The sequence below is a fragment of the Pogona vitticeps genome, chromosome 2, assembly GCF_051106095.1.
Source record: "Pogona vitticeps strain Pit_001003342236 chromosome 2, PviZW2.1, whole genome shotgun sequence".
Taxonomy (NCBI): domain Eukaryota; kingdom Metazoa; phylum Chordata; class Lepidosauria; order Squamata; family Agamidae; genus Pogona; species Pogona vitticeps.
In genome coordinates, this window is record NC_135784.1 from 291,039,587 (window position 1) to 291,058,238 (window position 18,652).

The 18,652-nt window shown below is 43.5% G+C and overlaps 1 protein-coding gene across 1 annotated transcript in view; it reads left to right on the plus strand.

Moving 5' to 3' along the window:
- Positions 1 to 17,567, plus strand: part of OXCT1 (3-oxoacid CoA-transferase 1) — an 89,008-nt gene extending 71,441 nt beyond the window's left edge. The window contains exons 14-17 of the mRNA XM_020783632.3: positions 3,180 to 3,269; positions 11,662 to 11,742; positions 13,535 to 13,636; positions 16,213 to 17,567. Coding sequence (XP_020639291.3) covers positions 3,180 to 3,269; positions 11,662 to 11,742; positions 13,535 to 13,636; positions 16,213 to 16,254 — 315 coding nt within the window. The 3' untranslated portion in view covers positions 16,255 to 17,567. The remainder of the gene's footprint in view (positions 1 to 3,179; positions 3,270 to 11,661; positions 11,743 to 13,534; positions 13,637 to 16,212) is intronic.
- The last annotated feature ends 1,085 nt before the right edge of the window (positions 17,568 to 18,652 follow it).

Here is an 18,652-nt window from a genome sequence, read left to right on the forward strand (position 1 = left end):
TGAAAATGCAAAGAATAGGTAGTCTTCATTACTCCCACAACATTACATGATACCTTAGGAAGAGACTTGCTGGTATGAAACAATAACAATCCACATTTCATGGGGAAAACATTAAATAAAAGTTAAGATCCACTGAAGTGCAAATAATGACTTTGTAAAATCTTAATATGACCTGTTGATCTGTTTAAGTAAAACATGAATTGTAATATCCCACATCTGCTCAGTTGTATTATTTGATTTTTAAAAGAGTTTAAATTTTTTTAATGTTTGTTTTTTTTAAAAAAAGAGGAAAAAATAAACAGATATTACAAAGTTGGCATGCATATCAAGTTTGCACATCTTTGGATTATGAAGTGTGCTGCTTATATTACCACGCCATAGCGTTTAAAGCACTCTCTGGGTAGTTTACAATTTAAATAAGCAGGCGACACATTGCCCTTGCCTCCAGTGAGCAACGTACTCAGTTTATTGACCTCAGAAGGATGGAAGACTGAGTCAACCTTGAGCCAGGTACCTGAGCCCATCGAGATCGAATTCAGGTTGTGAGCAGTCTCGACTGCAGGACTGCAGTTTAATCACCGTGCCATGAGGCTCCTGGAAAACTATCTCCATGCATGGTTCATATATGAATTCATTCTGGGGGAGGAGGAGTTTGTCATGTGTGAATTGGTTCTCAAACAAATCTTTTTACGGATATGCGTGCTGGAAGCACATCTAGAGAGAGAAAAGAGGTTGCTGGGCAGAACGAACGAGAACATCATGCTCTACAAAAATCATAGTATCCATGATGGAAAGGTGTTAATGGCTGGGAGATGGTGAACCAGTCTTCCAGTGGGGGCAGTTTGGAGCAGAGATTTTGAAGGAGGGAGGAGTGATGAGAAAAAGAGATCTTTGTTTTTTGTCACATGGACATTTTTAAAAAAGGAGTAGTGGTCTGGATGGGGCATATAATGCATCCATCTTACTAAGGGAAATATTGACTCAGTGTCAGGGTACAATGGTGCTTCACTAGACAGTTACCCGCACGACAGTTTTTTTGCTAGACATTGACTTTTTGCGATCGCTATAGCGATTTGCAAAACAGTGGTTCCTATGGGGGAATTTTGCTGGACAATGTTTGGTCCCTGCTTCACAAACCAATTTTCGCTAGACAACGATTTTGACAGCTCCCTCCGTGCTTGCAAAACGAGTGTTTTCGGGTCCTAAGCTTCGCAAGACAGCGATTTAAACAGCTGATCGGCGGTTCACAAAGCGGCTTTCCTGTGGCCGATCTTCGCTAGACAATGACGATTCTTCCCCATTGGAACGCATTAAACAGGTTTCAATGCATTCCAATAGGGAAATGCTTTTCGCTAGACAATGATTTCACTAAACAGCGATTTCAGTGGAACAGATTATCATTGTCTAGCGAGGCACCACTGCATCTCTGGATGTATCTGGTGAGGTAGTCTCTACCCCAGAAAAGCTTATGTCATAAGCAGCTTGTTGGGCTTTAAGGTGCCACGGTACTCTTTTCTGTGATGGAAGTAAGACAGGAAATAGATACATTGGCCAAAATCTTGCTAGGTAGATTTGCCACTGGTTAAAGACTTCCTTTTTCAATTTTTGGTGGGCACAGGACTGGTTATCTTAGAACTCTAGGTCCAGGGACATTTTGCTAACAGGAGGAAATTGATTGGGCTGAGAACAGAATTTTGCCAAAGAGAGCAACGTTTGAAATTTGAAGAGAGAGGTTTTAGAACACATTTGCTGCCTAGGACCTTAGAAAGAAGAGTGAAGGTATCACAATATGGGCCATTTGCCCGGCTTGATTCCTTGTGTTTTCGCTGAGCATGTGTTTTTGAAATGGCCTGTGATCTTTCGGCATCTTCTTCCAAAGTTCTTTAGCCAGTTGTGGTTTCTTTTCTTCTTCTTACTGGAGAAAAAAAAATGAGATTTCTTGGCATTCCCGGAGACTGCTGTCTGGGCCCTTCTTTTTCCTTTCCCTCTCCTTTTAATCTCGCTGTCAGAGATAGCAGTATGATGACAGTAATTCCATAATGGCGCCATTTTGCAGCTGATTGTCAATGGGGGGGAAAGTGACAGATAAAATATAATTCAAAGCAATTTATTGTTTGTCTTCTCAAGTCATGGACTTTTTATTGCTAAAACAGAAAATGAATTGCCCGCCTAAGGTGGCGCTGATATTTTCTTTTCCTTAGCTTAAGCTGCAGTATTGGTCAGTTGATGCCAATATATTTTAAATTGTACAGAAAATGTTCTGCTGGAAATATATTCACTGGGGGAAGAAAATGAATAGTTCAGAGCCTCTTTACAGGTAGCTGTTGCCAATGGAAATGATTTCGAAACCAGCAAAAATACCACATAATTGAACATTAGGTTTAGTGTAATTATTTTACAGGCTTGGTGGAAGAAGAACATAACATTTCATTTAACATCTTTTGGGTGTTAAATATTGTATAGTATTTTGTTTAACTAGCACTTAATTTTTAGGTAAGTTTATTTGATTATATATCCCTTTTGGTGTGTTATTTTATCATGTACTCCCGATAAGCCACCTTGGGACCTTTTGAGGAGAAAGACAGGGCAAAAATATGTTAAATAAATAAATTAACACAGATGTGAGCATTTTAGCATTAAAAGTTAAATGTCTTTATTGAATGCTCTAGCTGTGGAGGTACTCCAGGCTCCTTCCCTCCTAATGCTCAGGAAGCACATAAAACTTTGCTTTTCAGGGAGACACTTATAATTGTTGGTCATTTAGTTTTATTTTGACAGTTATACCCTGTAACCTTTATCTCATCCATTGCTGCCATCTTGATTTTTCTTTTTTGTTATGTACGTATATATTTCTTTTTTTTGGGGGGGGGGAGATGAGATTTGGCTGTTCTTTGTTTGTTTTTTTACAGCTGGAACCTTCCCAGAGTAGTGGCAAGGCTGCTAGATGGTGTGATATAAAAATATAATTAATAAACAAACAAACAAATCTCCAGAACTGATTATTACAATCATTTATTTTGTGACTATTTGATACACTTTATATCTGTGTATGTTTAGTGTTGAGTTGACTTATTTTGCAAATTTTGAAAAACAAAGCAAACATCTTCAGTGTATTGTTATTTCTGCTTAACTGTGTTTCCTTTCATTGTTTGAAATGTACATGTGTTGCTTTTTTTTAGGGTAAAATGGTGAAAGGAATGGGTGGTGCCATGGACTTAGTGTCCAGTGCAAGAACAAAAGTAGTTGTCACAATGGAGCATTCAGCAAAGGTAAAATGTTAACAATCTCTTCTAGATTTTGCCTTCCTCCCACAGCTTGAGAACATACAGTGGTGCCTCGCTTGACAACGTTAATCTGTTCCAGCGAAATCACTGTTAAACAAAATCGTCGTTAAGTGAATTTTAAAAACCCGTTGAAACGCATTGAAAACCCTTCAGTGCGTTCCAATGGGCTAAGTACCTCATCGTAAAGTGAAGATCCTCCATTGGGCGGCCATCTTCCGGTGCCTGTATAGTGAGGAATCCGTCCTAAAGCACAGCGGGGAGCCATTTTGCACAGCGGGCGGCCATTTTAGAGCCGCTGATCAGCTGTTTGTAAATCGTTCTCTAGCGAAAAATCGGTTCCCGAAGCAGGGAACCAATCATCATGAAACAAATTTTTCCTATTAGAACATCGTTTTGCGATCGCAAAAGCGTTCACAAAAACCTCATCGTCAAGCAGTTTCGTCGTTTAACAAGGTAATTGTTAAGCGAGGCACCACTGTACATTGCTTCTATAGGTTAAAAGCTACAACACACCAGCAGTTCTCCAAACCTGTTCCAGAGGGGGCTTCTCCAGGGCAGAGTTAGGAGTGACAGTGCTGTGTGTGTTATATGCCCATGAGTCAGTGGGCAGAGGGAGAAGCAACCTGGAGGAGCAATCCATTTTATAAATAGTGCCTTTCTTTACTTTTTTGCACCCCAAAATATCTATTTCTTAAAGCTAGAAGTAGACTTATTTTGAATTATTCTAGAGGTAGAAAATCAGGCTCTGGATCTACCTGAGTTTGTCAGCCCTGCTTCAAAGGTATACCCAAAAGAATCTTTTTAAAATAGTACAAATAAACAATTAATTTAGCAGGAATCAGAACTCACAAGACCTTGAATAAAGCATTGCTGATGATCTTCCAGATATTTGTCCTCAATATTAGTCATTTTCATCAAGGAGGTAGATTGTTTGAAGAGCAGATGCATATGTTAAATGGCCTGCATTGGAATAAATCTATTGTTCTCTACCGCAGAGGAAAGAACAGGACTGGGAGTGCCATCTCTGAGAATACAGTACATGTCGTTTAAAGCAAGGGTACACATTGTTGCCCCAGTGATAAGTGGAGTTGATTGCTGTGAAATCTAGAAAATTAATCACTGGCTAGTATGAGCATGCACACATTTAAATTAATGCTGTTAATTAAGACACATAAAAGCTGGTTTTGGTAATTTTTAAAGGGCATCACCTGTATGTATTGTCATTCTTTGCAGCTAGACACGGAGATGAATAATCTTTTATTTCTGACTTGCTACTGTAATAAAATGAATGTGAGTTTAGTATTCCAGCCCATGCCATGTATGAAAATACCTGCAGCTATTTGTTTAGTAATTATCGCTATAATTAGAGGTGTTATGCTTTGCTGGTCTGCACATATTGAAATAGCTTGCATGCGTCTGTAACTACACTCAGGTTTTCACCAAAGAGGGGAAAAAGAACTAAGCCGGGAAATGGATGAAGGAACAATATTTGTTTCCATGAACAAGGTGTTCATTATTTTTATTTTTAAATGGACAATAGGAAAACACTTCAAGGACGTGGAGAGTAGATGAAAAAACAATGGAGACAATAGTACTGTGTTGTTGTTGTTTGCTTCTGCCAATTAAAATGCAAGGCAATTTATCTGGAGGTAAAGTAGCCTTTCTAGATAAAGGTATTTGTTGAATTGTAACCCCCACTCAGTCATACGTGCTTGGATGTGGAACCTGTGGTCTTTCAGATGTTACTTAACAACTATTCCTATCATCCTTCATTTACTATGCTGTACAGGAAGCTTCTAAGAGAGGGAGTATAAATTTTACTTTTTTGGAAAATTTAAAAACTTGTTTCCATGCTCTGTGAAATTCTGAGAGTTCTTGTGACCCTCCCCTCAATTTTGAAATGTTTCACAAAAAGTTCATGGAATAATTTTTTTAATGCAAAAACAATTTTGTGCAAAATGCTAGAGGGGGTTTAAATGGCAAAACTTAGATTCTTCAACGTGGTTCTCCATGAATCCACACTAGTGGGTTTAGACAGCGCCTGCGCTGGCCTCTCGGAATTTTCTAGAGCTGTAAGAGAAAAGTAACAATGTTTGAGGCTACCCTTTACCGCGCATGACCAGCCCGCCAACGGCTCAGTTCCATTTTTCCACCAGTGAAGTTGGGACCTCTCGTTAGAGCTTCGTGTATTAGTTCGCTTTCCTAGTGAACTAATTTTCTATTTCTATTTACTTGGCTACCCTGACCTACGGAACGCTTCGACAACTCTTTTGCCTGGTGATTTTTTCGGTGAACTCTTACGGTTTCCGACCCTGATTGACTGTCTCCGGCCCTGATTGATTCAGGCGGCCTCCCGCTGGGGCCTAATAGGCCTTAACGGGCCTCCCGCTGAGGCGCCACGCGCCTTCAGGATTTTTTCAATTATCGTCTATTCAGCCTCTTTCCTCGTTCGTTTCGCCGCGCTTCTCCTCTCAGTCGATCGGATCCTCTACTCGGTCAGTTATTCCTCTTAGTCTATGCCTCCTAAAGAAAAGCCGTCCCCCAGGAGAGGACCTTTTCGCCTCTGCACCGCGTGTTCCAGAAAACTTCCCTTCCAGGACGGACATTCCCTCTGTTTGTACTGCCTGGGGGAATCGCACGCGGTGTCCCACTGTAGGCATTGCAAACAATTTACAAAGGTCACTCTCAAGGCGCGCCAGCAACGCCTAAAATATTTTTTGTGGAAACAGACTTTGTCCGCTTCCCAACCTTCTCAAATGGAGGCTATACCCTCTACCTCCTCCGTGCGCTCCGAAGTAAAAGTCGTCTCGGCGCCGGAATCATCTAAGGGAAAGGGACCTAAGCAGTCTTCGAAAGACAAGCCTAAGAAAAGGAAGACCCCGTCAGCTCTTACCTCCGCATCGGTCTCCCTCTTTTCATCGGCCGAGTCCTCGGTCCCACCGGTGTCGGAATATCTGAAAAAGAAAAAGGTGTCGACAAAGTCAACATCGAGGGCTAAAGACCTTACTCTCGTCGTCCCATCTTGCTCGACGTCATTGCCTTCTCCTATTCTTGAGGATTCTTCTCGGGACCGAGAATCGGCTTCGGACTTGGCTCCCTCGTTGCCTCCTCATCAAGAACCACCCCCCGTTGTCGAGAAGTCGCCGACAACGAGCCACTTGGAGAAGATAGTGGCTGATTTGCCGGGCGTCCCTCGAAGCCCCATCCTGACCGGGCTAGGGACAGGATCCCGATCCTCCACACCGGGATCCCAAGGCTCCAGGTCTCCATCCACACCAGTGAGACCTGCTAAGCCTGTTCCGGCCCCCTCTCCTCGGCCTCCAGCATCCGAGTTAGAGGAGGAGCCAGCGCCTAAGAAGCCCCGGCGCCACCGCAAGCGTAAACGCGGTTCTGGTGCCGATAGGCATAAGAAACACCGACATCGGGACTACTCCTCCTCCGACTCTGATGATAGCAGGGATAGGAAGAGGTCCCATCGTCGGCGTCGTAGACGAGACTATTCCACCGAGTCCTCGTCTTCGACTTCACGCGATCGGCGTCGACGTCGGAAGAGGTCTCGATATACTTCTTCCTCATCCTCTTCTACTTCGCCGCCTAGGAAAGGTCGACACGGCAAGCGTCCGGTCGTGGACAAACCTGTCCCCTCGGCACCGGCTAAGCCGACTGATCCTCCAGGTCGACCGACGCCGCCTTCTCCTCCGGTGCGCCCAGTGCCTGAACCTGTACCCCAGGCACCTCGACCTCGTAAAGCCTCCAAGGCTAAGGATACTGACTCGCGTCCAAACATTCTCCAGTCTTCTGATGAGGATAGTCAGGACCCCCATACCTCCTCTGAGCAAGAGGATGACAACACTTCTGAGGCTTCTCTGGAATTGCCACCTCCAGAAGAACCCCTGGGTTCAGACGCAGCGGATATCCATCCCTCCTCCCCGTCTGAGGACTTCTCCTCTTACCCTCAGATGGTTTCAAGGATGGCTGCAGCGCTTAAGTTGGAAGTAGAGAAATCCCCCTCACGTGCGGACGACCTGATTTTTGGAGACATCCATTTAGCCAGGTCTCGTCCCGTCAGTCTCTCCTATGTGCCTGAGCTTATGGACCTTCTCAAGGAATATTGGGAACATCCTGCGGAGCCTCCTAATATGTCCAGACGTACTGAGAACATGTACCGCGTGCACGGAGATAACACTTCGTTCCTCTTGAAGCATCCAGCTCCTAATTCCTTGGTGGTAGAGTCTAGTGTTTCCAGACTGCCAGCTAAGGGTCATCCAACTCCAACCACCAAGGAGGGCAAGGACTTGGAGGTCTTGGGTAGACGCCTCTATTCCATGACTACCTTTGCGCTCAGAGCTCTCAATTACTTAGTAGCTATGGGTGCATATCAGAAACAACTATGGGAGAGAGTTTTACCAGCTCTACAAGTAGCTCCAGAAGACATCAGGCAGACTTGTCTCAACGCCCACGCGGAGGCCTTGACCGTATCCAAACACCAACGCTTAGCCTCTCGCCATGTAGCTGATGCCAATGCAAGAAACCTGGCATCCATTGTTACTTTGAGGAGACATGCCTGGCTACGCTCCGCTAACATTATGGAGGACATCAAGGCTAGGATCAAGAATCTACCCTTTGATGCCACAGGGTTATTCAATGGCTCCACTGATGAGAACCTTGAAAGCTTGCATAAAAGCAAAAAGACAGCGAAATCCTATGCAGTACAGCAGCAATCTAAGACCTCCAAATTTCAGTGGAGGCCTAGATCCCAGCAACAACACTACCAACAGCAGGCCTACCAACAACCTGGTCCTTCAACTTACTGCTCGTTCCGCCCTCAAGCAGCCCCACGTTCTTCTCAGGCTTCTTCATCGGCTTCCAGCTTCAAGCCTCAGGCCTACAAGCGTCAGTCTTTCAAACCTGGGGGGAAAAGGTCAAAACAATATCTTTGACTTTCATCATCCCATCCGGTCCATCAGGTCACGCACAAGACTTTCTCCTTACCTTCTGAACTGGAACAAGATTACCCAAGACACCTGGGTCTTGAACATTATAAGCTCCGGCTACCGCCTGGAGTTTATAGAGTTACCTCCTCTAGGCTGGATCAAGCCTACCTCGTTCGATCCCATCCTAGAGGACGAGATTCTCACCCTTCTGGAGAAGCAGGCCATCCAGGTGGTACCTCAGCGAGACATCCTGAACGGGTTTTACTCCCGGTACTTCACTGTTCCGAAGAAGGACGGCGGTCTGCGTCCCATACTAGATCTGAGGGACCTCAATTCTTACCTCAGGCCTCGTCGCTTCAGGATGGTCACTTTAGAGGGGATCCTTCACCTGTTGAAAAAAGGAGACTGGTTTGTGGTGGTGGACCTCAAGGATGCCTACTTTCACGTGACGATACACCGGAAATACAGAAAGTATCTCCGTCTCATGTTCAAGGACACGGTATACCAATTCGTGGCTCTTCCTTTCGGTCTAGCCTCGGCACCGAGGACCTTTACCAAATGTATGGCCCCGGTGGCGGCTTACCTGAGGTTGCAGGGCATCCAAATTTACCCGTACATCGACGATTGGCTCATCGTCTCCAGATCCAAAGCAAGGGCATATCGGGACACTCGCTATGTCCTCAACACTCTTCAAGCCTTGGGTCTGTCCATCAATTACGAGAAGTCTCATCTAAAGCCCTCCCAAACGATGGACTACATAGGAGCACGTCTCGATGCAGTGCAAGCCCGCATGTTCCTGCCTCTAGAGCGCATCCACAAAATCATAAAAGCAGTGCACAAGTTCAAACCACGACGCACGGTGTCGGCCAGGCTAGCTCAACATCTGCTTGGCCTCATGGCATCGACAACAGCCACCTTGTCTCATGCACGGTTAAAGATGCGCTCCCTACAGATTTGGCTCCTCACCCTGTTCGATCCAGAGACAGACAGCCAAAGAAAGCGTCTCAGGGTCACACCAGAACTGGCAAGTCAACTTCAGTGGTGGACATTCCTTCCCCATCTCTTGGTCGGCAGACCTTTCAGACCCATTCTACTTACCAGGCAGGTCACCACAGATGCGAGCCCGACGGGTTGGGGAGCCCACTGCGAGGGTCATCGGATCAATGCCCTCTGGACCGCAGAGGAATCGACACTGCACATCAACCATTTGGAGATGTTGGCGGTCATAAAAGCCCTCAGGGCTTTTCTTCCCTTGGTGAAGGGCAGGGCCATACAACTAGTCACGGACAACACCACCACGATGTTCTACGTGAACAAGCAGGGAGGCACAAGATCAAAGTCCCTTCTGTTCCTCACTGTTCAGCTGTGGGAGTGGTGCTACCAGCAACACATCTTTCCGGTAGCCATCCACATTGCTACAACAGACAATCAGCTGGCGGACGACTTGAGTCGCCGCTCTGCTCAGACCCACGAGTGGGAATTAGATCAACAGGTGTTCCTCCAACTTTGTCGGATGTGGGGTCGACCTCGAGTAGACGTGTTTGCGACCCTCAGCAACAAGAAGTGTCTGCATTACGCTTCTCGGGCCGGGAGAGGACAGGACTCCCTCGGGGATGCTTTTATGATCCCTTGGGCCGTGGGACTGGTCTACCTGTTCCCTCCGCTACCTCTTCTGCAGAGAACTATCATCAGGGCCCTGCGGATGAAAGTAGAGGCAATCTTGATCGCCCCTTGGTGGCCACGTCGACCGTGGTTCTCCACACTATTTCAGAGTGCAGTGGACTACATGACATTACCATTGCATCCACATCTTCTCACTCTGGACGACGGGAAGATTCTGCATCCCGACCTGGAGACCCTCCATCTGACAGCGTGGAGGATTTCCCATCACTAATTGAAGTCATTGATAAAGCTCGTAAACCAGCAACAAAGTTGCTTTATCAATACAAATGGCGAAATTTTCTGAAGTTTGCTAAGGAACGCAACCTACAGTCGTCCCCGGTGTCCTTGTCTACTCTCCTGCTCTACCTCAGACATCTTTTTGATTTTGGACTGTCCAAATCTACCCTGAAGGTTTACACAGCGGCTATTGTGGCTTTTCAACCTCAGGGTTCTGAGTCATCTCGCTGGTTTTCGCATCCAACGCTTAAAGCCTTCCTCAAGGGTTTAAACAATATGAGACCACCGTTGAAGAAACCAGTACCACAATGGTCTTTGCAGACTGTTTTATATAGCCTCACCAGACCTCCTTTTGAGCCTATGACCTCTTGTGACCTTAAGTTCCTGTCATTCAAAGCATTGTTCCTAGTGGCCATCACTTCGGCCAGGAGGGCTAGTGAATTCGCAGCTTTGCGCGCGGATTCTCCCTATCTTCAATTCTACAAGGATAAAGTTGTTTTGCATCCTGATGTTTCCTTTCTCCCTAAGGTGGTTTCTGAATTCCACGTTAACCAACCTTTAGTTTTACCAACATTGTTTCCTGAAGCAGTGACAGATGTTGAGCGCATGCTTCATTCTTTGGACGTTCGAAGGGCACTTGCCTATTATGTCTCCAGGACTAAAGATTTTAGGAAGTCTCCTAGACTGTTCCTGTGCTTCTATGGTCAGCAAAAGGGTTCAGCTGCTTCGTCGTCCTCCCTTTCTAGGTGGTTGGTCTCCACTATTTCTTTGGCCTATGAACTACAACACAGACCTATTCCTGAGGGTCTTAAAGCCCATTCAACTAGGGCTGTGGCCACGTCTACAGCTTTGCTACGAGGAGTCGATATTCAGGAGATTTGCAGATCGGCTACCTGGTCTAATGTGTCCACATTTGTCACCCATTATAAGTTGGACCTTCGGGCCAAGAATGAGACCAAGTTTGGAAGGGCTGTCCTTACGTCATTGCTACAATGACGGCCCACCATCCAGTAAGTTTGCTTGCTAGTCACCCACTAGTGTGGATTCATGGAGAACCACATTGAAGAAGGACAGGTTACTTACCTGTAAACATGGTTCTTCAAGTGGATTCTCCATGAATACACACGTCCCGCCCGGCCTCCCCACATGTCCGTCATTGGAATCGAGTCCCAACTCTTCTTTGTGGCGGGCATATGGAACTGAGCCGTTGGCGGGCTGGTCATGCGCGGTAAAGGGTAGCCTCAAACATTGTTACTTTTCTCTTACAGCTCTAGAAAATTCCGAGAGGCCAGCGCAGGCGCTGTCTAAACCCACTAGTGTGTATTCATGGAGAATCCACTTGAAGAACCATGTTTACAGGTAAGTAACCTGTCCTTTTTTTTGAAGCAAAAACACCATGCTTTACCATGTCTGTAATAAAAGGTTCAATCATAGCAGATGGTTTGTTGTCGGAATTGGTATATATTTCAGGTGTTTCAAAACTGGCATATATTTCAGATGTTCTGTAAAAGGTAATTTTTCTGTCTCCCCACCCCCCATTATAGGGTAATGCCCACAAAATTCTGGAGAACTGCACTTTGCCAGTTACTGGGAAAAACTGTGTGAATCGCATCATAACAGAAAAGGTAATATATTCTACTTTTTAAATACTTAGATTTAAAATCAGGGGCCTTCAAAGAACTTCAAAGGGTCTTTTTATCTATGTAATAATCCTGTAAAGTATATTAGGCAGCCAGTTGCCTAAGGCAAGCTCTGGATAGTTAGGATCCTATGCTTCATTTGTGAGAAACTCATTTAAACTCTGCTCTGATTCCATTCTCTTAATAGAAGGTAACTCCTCACCCCCGGCTCTTCTCACACTTCATGTCTCAAGCTGTGTATTCTAAGTAAGAGAGTTTATTTCTGGTTTGATGATATCAGAGGCAGTAGCCTGAGTATGGCAGTCAAAATATATCCTATGAACAGGCTGCTTATTTTGCTTTAAGAAGTGACTGTCAGTCTCAGCTACTGGTTTGTGGAATGCTAGTATCAAGAATTCTTCCACCAGTGTACTGTCATTTTATGTGATCTTGGGGATTAGCACTGGAGTTGCATCAGCACCGATGCTGATTTATGCCAAGCATCTGCTTTGGTGCAAAGTTTCTGATTATTTTCATTGCTTTGAGGTGGAAGCAACATTTCCCCCCCAGGAATGCAGAATACAGCCTGGCTCTGTCATTGACTGTTCCTCAGAGATTCAATATTCTGACCTGTCACCACCACACAACATTGTGGCTGTGGGAATGCTCTAGCTCTTATTTGATATCAGAGTTGGTAAAGATTTGTTATTACTTTATGAAAACCAGCATCACAGGACTGGGTGCTTCAGAGATTGCCTTCTTCCTTAGGCCTGTGTTGCTGTCATGGTGCCCTGCTTTATGGAGTATCCTTCCCTCAAAAATTCAACATGTACTTATAATTTTGAGTTTTAGGTACCCATTGAAACTATGCCGCTTTAAGCAAATCTTCCCTGTGTAGTCCGACCTAATATCTGTACCTACATCATGGGCCACATAAATATTGCGACGAAGATCATGCCGATTCGGACAATTCGCACAACATACTATTGTTCATGTTTGCATGAGAAAGTGTCCAGTATCTCCTTGTACAAGTGGAAGCCATGCAGTCGCAGTGAGATCTTGGGCAGTTACCTGCAGAGCTTGGACTGTACTTACCACAATCCTTCAGCTAACATGGCCTATTGTGGAAATCGTAGCTTTTTCCATGCTCTGATCATAGATTGTTATAGAGGCTCAATTGTCTCAAATGTGAGATCTGTGGTGGAAAGAAAAGGCAATCATCAGCTCCTCTCTTAAGGCTGCTGTTGATGCCAGTGCCAAAATTAATACACAAGGGCTGATATGAGAAGGAAGATGAAGGACAAAAGAGGAACCATGCATTAGACAAGTGGAGGAAAGAGTGATTGTTCATGCTCAACTTGCAACATTGGTTGAAGGGTTTTTCTTTATTTAGCAAAGGCTTTCCTTCTTAAGGGACGTGGTGGCGCTGCGGGCTAAACCGCAGAAGCCTGTGCTGCAGGGTCAGAAGACCAGGAGTCGTAAGATCAAATCCACGCAACGGAGTGAGCTCCCGTCGCTTGTCCCAGCTCCCGCCAACCTAGCGGTTCGAAAGCATGCAAATGCGAGTAGATAAATAGGGACCACCTCAGTGGGAAGGTAACAGCGTCCTGTGTCTAAGTCGCACTGGCCATGTGACCATGAAATACTGACTTCGGACAAAACGCTGGCTCTATGGCTTGGAAACGGGGATGAGCACCGCCCCCTAGAGTCGAACACGACTGGACAAAAACTGTCAAGGGGAACCTTTACCTTTCCTTCTTCTTATAATATTTTATTACAATTAATGTAAATTCTGCAGGCTGTTTTTGATGTCGATCAGAAAAAGGGACTCACCCTGATTGAAATCTGGGAAGGGCTGACAGTGGATGACATTAAGAAAAGTACTGGCGCTGATTTCACGGTAAGTCATTACTGGGTTGACTGTCGTTCATCTCTGGCTCAGAATTACTTTTGTCAATAAACAAACAGCAATTTTTGTCCTAGTTTCCATTAGTCCTCTTGCTCTGAAAAAAAAAATTGTTACGGGGATTTATTTGGGAAATATTCTTGAATGTTTTGGAAATTATTTATGAAAAAGCTCTCTCTTTCTCTCTGCCCTATAGACACAAGCTTCAGGGATGAACAAGGTTTCTGATTTATGTTGGTGGGGAGAATGGGACAGGTGGCTTGACATGTGCATGGGCTTTTAAGTGAAATTAGCATGCAGTTGAAGGGAATATGGAAGGACATTTGGGAGTACCAATTTTTGTTGACAGTCAGGGACTGGAGGATACAGGGGGTTAGTTGAGTGGAAACAGGTTTAGAACAGTAGCTGCCAGCCTTGGGTCCCCAGGTGTTCTTGGTCAGTACAGGTAGTGGTGAAGGCTTCAATCCAAGGTTTTCGTCCAAGAACATCTGAGAACGCAAGGTTATGAACCACTGGTTTAGAAGATTGCTAATTCTGGGGGCATTTATTCCAGACTTCATTGCTTTTCTCTGGATTTGTTAGTTTGATTGATGTGTTTTTCCTCTGCTCTCCAGGCAAAAATACTCCTGAGATGGTTTACAAATATCAAGGACAAGATGGTTCTTGACCTCAGTCTGTCCATTTGAAAGACATGATGTACATCACAAAGTGATAGGGAGGGAGGGGAGGAAAAAAGTATGTTTTGGTTGTTGTGGGTTTTTCGGGCTCTTTGGCCGTGTTCTGAAGGTTGTTCTTCCTAATGTTTTTCCAGTCTCTGTGGCCGGCATCTTCAGAGGACAGGAGTAACACTCAGAGTGCTACTCCTGTCCTCTGAAGATGCTGGCCACAGAGACTGGCAAAATGTTAGGACGAACAACCTTCAGAACAGGGCCAAAGAGCCTGAAAAACCCACAACAACTATTAGATCCTGGCCGTGAAAGCCTTCACAAATACCAAGGATGTTTTGTTGGGCAGCAGTAGGACTTTGGATGGGAATTATTATTTGTCTCTGATCTTCAGCGGCCACCAGGCCCATAGACAATGCTACAAAACTGGTGGCTTGTCTCTTCTCCAGGAACACCAACTTCCATGTAAACATATTCGGGAAGAGGTGACAGGCAGTAGTAGCAAAATGCAGCACCCAGTCAGAGGACAATAGCGAGTGGTGACTCTGGGTGGGGGCCGGCCCCTTTGTCAATAGAAGGATACAAAGATCCTCTCTTATAATTTATTTTACTTTGAAGATTTTCAAAGAGTGAAGCCCTAAGTTACTACTAGATTTCTTTGAAATTTTCCGTGTCAGTCTTTTCTGAGCAGGACCTCTTAAAGATTCCTTTCAAATCCATATCTTTTAAAGCAAGTGTGTTGCTTATGCATCACCCCATAGCACTTAACACACTCTTTGGGTGATTTACAATTTAATTATGCAAGCTACATATTGCCCTCCCCCAAGTGAGCTGGGAACTCAATTTACCGATGTGGGACGGATGGAAGCCTGAGTCAACCTTGAGCCAGCTACCTGAGGCCATTGAGATCAAACTCAGGTTGTGAGCAGAAGCTTGATTGCAGTATTGCTGTCGAACCACTGCACCATGAGGCTCGCCCCTAATAGTATTTGTCTCCTAGTTAGCAAAACTTATTAAGGTAATTGCAAGAGGAGCAAATCCTACATGTATTGTTCACACACCCTGAAATTATTTGTACTCCAATAATTTTGAGCAGCAATTTATCACAATAAACCTTGGCATAAAAGTGGCTTGGTTTCCAGTGCCAGCAACATAGTACGAGTCTTGCCTGTCACCAAAAGGGGTTTTCTTAGGAAGATAACTTAAAATTGTTCCCCGGCCCCCACCTTCTGATTCGTAACTGCCTCAAACCTGGATATTTTCTCTGCTTAACCTCCTTATTTTGTTTTGAAATCCAAACCTGATTATTATTTCATAGTGCCAGCAAAAACAAAGTGTGGAATTTTGTTTTATTATTGTTCAAATCAGCCAGGAAATTAGCCATTGGCTCCACAACTATGTTGTTGTGCCTTCCATTTTAGGCAGATTTGTTTATGTAAATTCCTTCTCCTTAAAGATCAATTAATAGATCCATTAAGAAGAAAATCTACATAACAACATTGTGGGTTTTTGGGGAGACATGTAGCTGTAGATTCATATTTTAGCAATTTTTAAAGGGGAAAAAATCTTCCACACAATATATCTAGCAATGACAAAGGAGAAGTGAGTTAGAGCCACCTATAATTATTATGAACATAGCATTATATCAGCAACAGCAGTTCACTCTGAGTTTCCCTAGTGTTTACATCAGACCCTTAAGTCATCAGTATCCTTAAATCAGATTTAACTGGTTAGATCATTCTGGCAGAACAATCTGTTGTGCAGACCCAGTTTATAAGAGACATTATTACAACACTGTGGGGGAAAAAAGAAAAAGAATGAAAAGTCATATTTGTATAGGTATGTTGCATTATAAAAATATTTATATATCATTTTCTAATTCCTTCCCCGGTTTTCCCCCACTAGGTTTCACCCAACCTTATGCCAATAAAGCAGATTTCAACTTGAGGAACAGACCGAACGTATCGTCCATGCGTCCAATGAATGGGAATCAAATGTCTGTTTTGCAATTATGCATTTTAAAGAGTTTTTTGTAAGTAGTTCCTTTGGTAGTTAGCATATCAGGCTGACTCTGTAACTATTACCCTGTAAATGTTTATTCACGCACATCAGTACGATTCAGCTTCAAAAAATGAACCCTGTATGGTAGCTGGATAGTTATGATTATAGTCCTGCACATCTGACCCTTAATATACAGTGGCAAAAGAAAATAACCTTGTTTGGGTGATCATATCTTTGCTTATTAATCTGAGAAAAGCATGTGGATGCAGTTCTTAAAGATGCACTTATTTTTCCCTGTATATGCAACTCTTTCATATGAGATACATTGGGGAGTCACTAATTTGCCAGGTTCTCATTTTCTTAGAAGTGAGGAAATGTGGTTACCAGCTGGAGAAACATGCAGGATCTTAAGCTAACTTCAAACTTTCCAAATGCAGTCAATGCCTTCTAGATGTGATTTTGATTCTGTCACATTGTGGAAAGGTCGCTTTCACACACAGACCATGGTAACTTGCAAGTGCCTATATATGATTGAAATTGTGAACACACGCACAATTAAAGAGGTATAGGGCAATTATTGATGGGCATAAGGTGTTCCGTTTGCAAAAGGTCACATAAGTAAAAAAGCAATATACCAGACTTTTTATCTATCGGAAGTCAAACTTTTAATAACTCCTTATATTTCTAGTAAACAGAGGTGAAAAGATAGATTTTAAAGTCTGTGGGATATATTATGGTTAAAATGCTTGCTTTTGATTTTCAAAAGCTGGGGTGTCAAATGTTCCACATAAGTCCATCAGCTGAACTCATAGCACTTATTTTCTGAAGGTGCAAAGGTAAAAATAAACTTCCTAGCCAGAATAAAAATATGCAAAGCATAAATACTGGTACTTTTTGCAAAAATGGTATTGTATGTTTATTCTTAATTTAATGTGCAAAATCTTGGGTTACACAGGAAAGAGATGGGAAGTTGACCAACTTTCTCATAGGAGAGTTTCTGTTGCAATGGATATTGTAAAAACGATGGTCTCATGGTGAGAGGTTTTTGATTTGGTCTCATAATTAAATGTGAACATAATTGCAAATGTCTGTCTAATGTGTGGATACTGCCTTTCCATTATTAACAGTGAATTGAGTCGCACAAAGTCCAATGGAACCACCGGGAGGGAAATAGCGCTTTTTTACTTCAATGTATGTGCCATTTACATGTTGTATAGTTTTTAACCATTTGAAATCAAAATTAAAACAGTGGCAGATAATGTCTCTGTTTCTTTCTTGTTCTGGGCAGTACCAAAAGTCTACCTTGCCTCGTTTTTTCTGACTCCGAAGCTTCTTTAAATCAGGAATTAATAGGTGAAAATGTACGAATTAGCGATGATGCCATACACAATCAGTAATGGATTTCTTTAAGGAATCAATTTAGAGAAGTCACATACTCTAACTGGTGAGTGATCTAATCTGAAAACCAGTATGGTATGGGTCTGGATTTGGGTAACTTCATTTCAAAGCATGGTTCAGCTGTTAAGCTCATCGGATATTCTTCTGGGGAAATAGTCTTAGGAAGCTGGTGTTCTGCTTCTTTGCCATTACAGTCAGGGGGCTGTTTTCACAAAGTTTTCCAAACTATCCTGGAAACAGGGTTTCCATGGTGCTGTATGTACACACACAAATGTCCTCAAGAAGCCTTGCCTCACCTCCCCTATTTTCCACTTCTGTAACTACCTTCATAGTGGTGGTGGAGAAACAGAAAAAAACAAAGATAGCATCCTTCATTCATGGACACATGCTTCGTCTTTGAATGCTCCTTTGGAAAGCTTGCTTCGTGCATGGTGTTGTCCTAATATTGAGTTCCGGCCACATTTTACATGAGTTCAAGTTTCATGCACTAATCCATTCCTTCCCCCATTTCACATCACCATTACCATAGTCGAAAAATGTTACATTTTTTTGAACTATGCCTCCCAGAATCCCCCAGGAAGCATGGCCTACGTTTTATGTTGACTGGGGAATTATTTTCCAAGTTCTAATCTACTCTAAGTATGGCTGAGTCTAGATCCATCTCAGTATTATCACTTTAAGAGCAAATTCCTAATTACCATACTGTGTTTTTTGTGTGTGAAATTTCTAAAACAGAAAATAGATACTGGCATTCTTTTGTGACTGCTGAGTAACTCAAAAGCATACCAGTACTGTATGTGTTCTATTGTGTCACCATTTTCTGTGACAAAGCAAACACATAAAGATAGCTTCTCAGCAAACGGTGCCCACTTTTTAGACAGTAGGATTTACAGAGGACAGCTTGACCCCCCTCCTTTCAAAATGCTTATCCTTTTAGTTGTTAAAT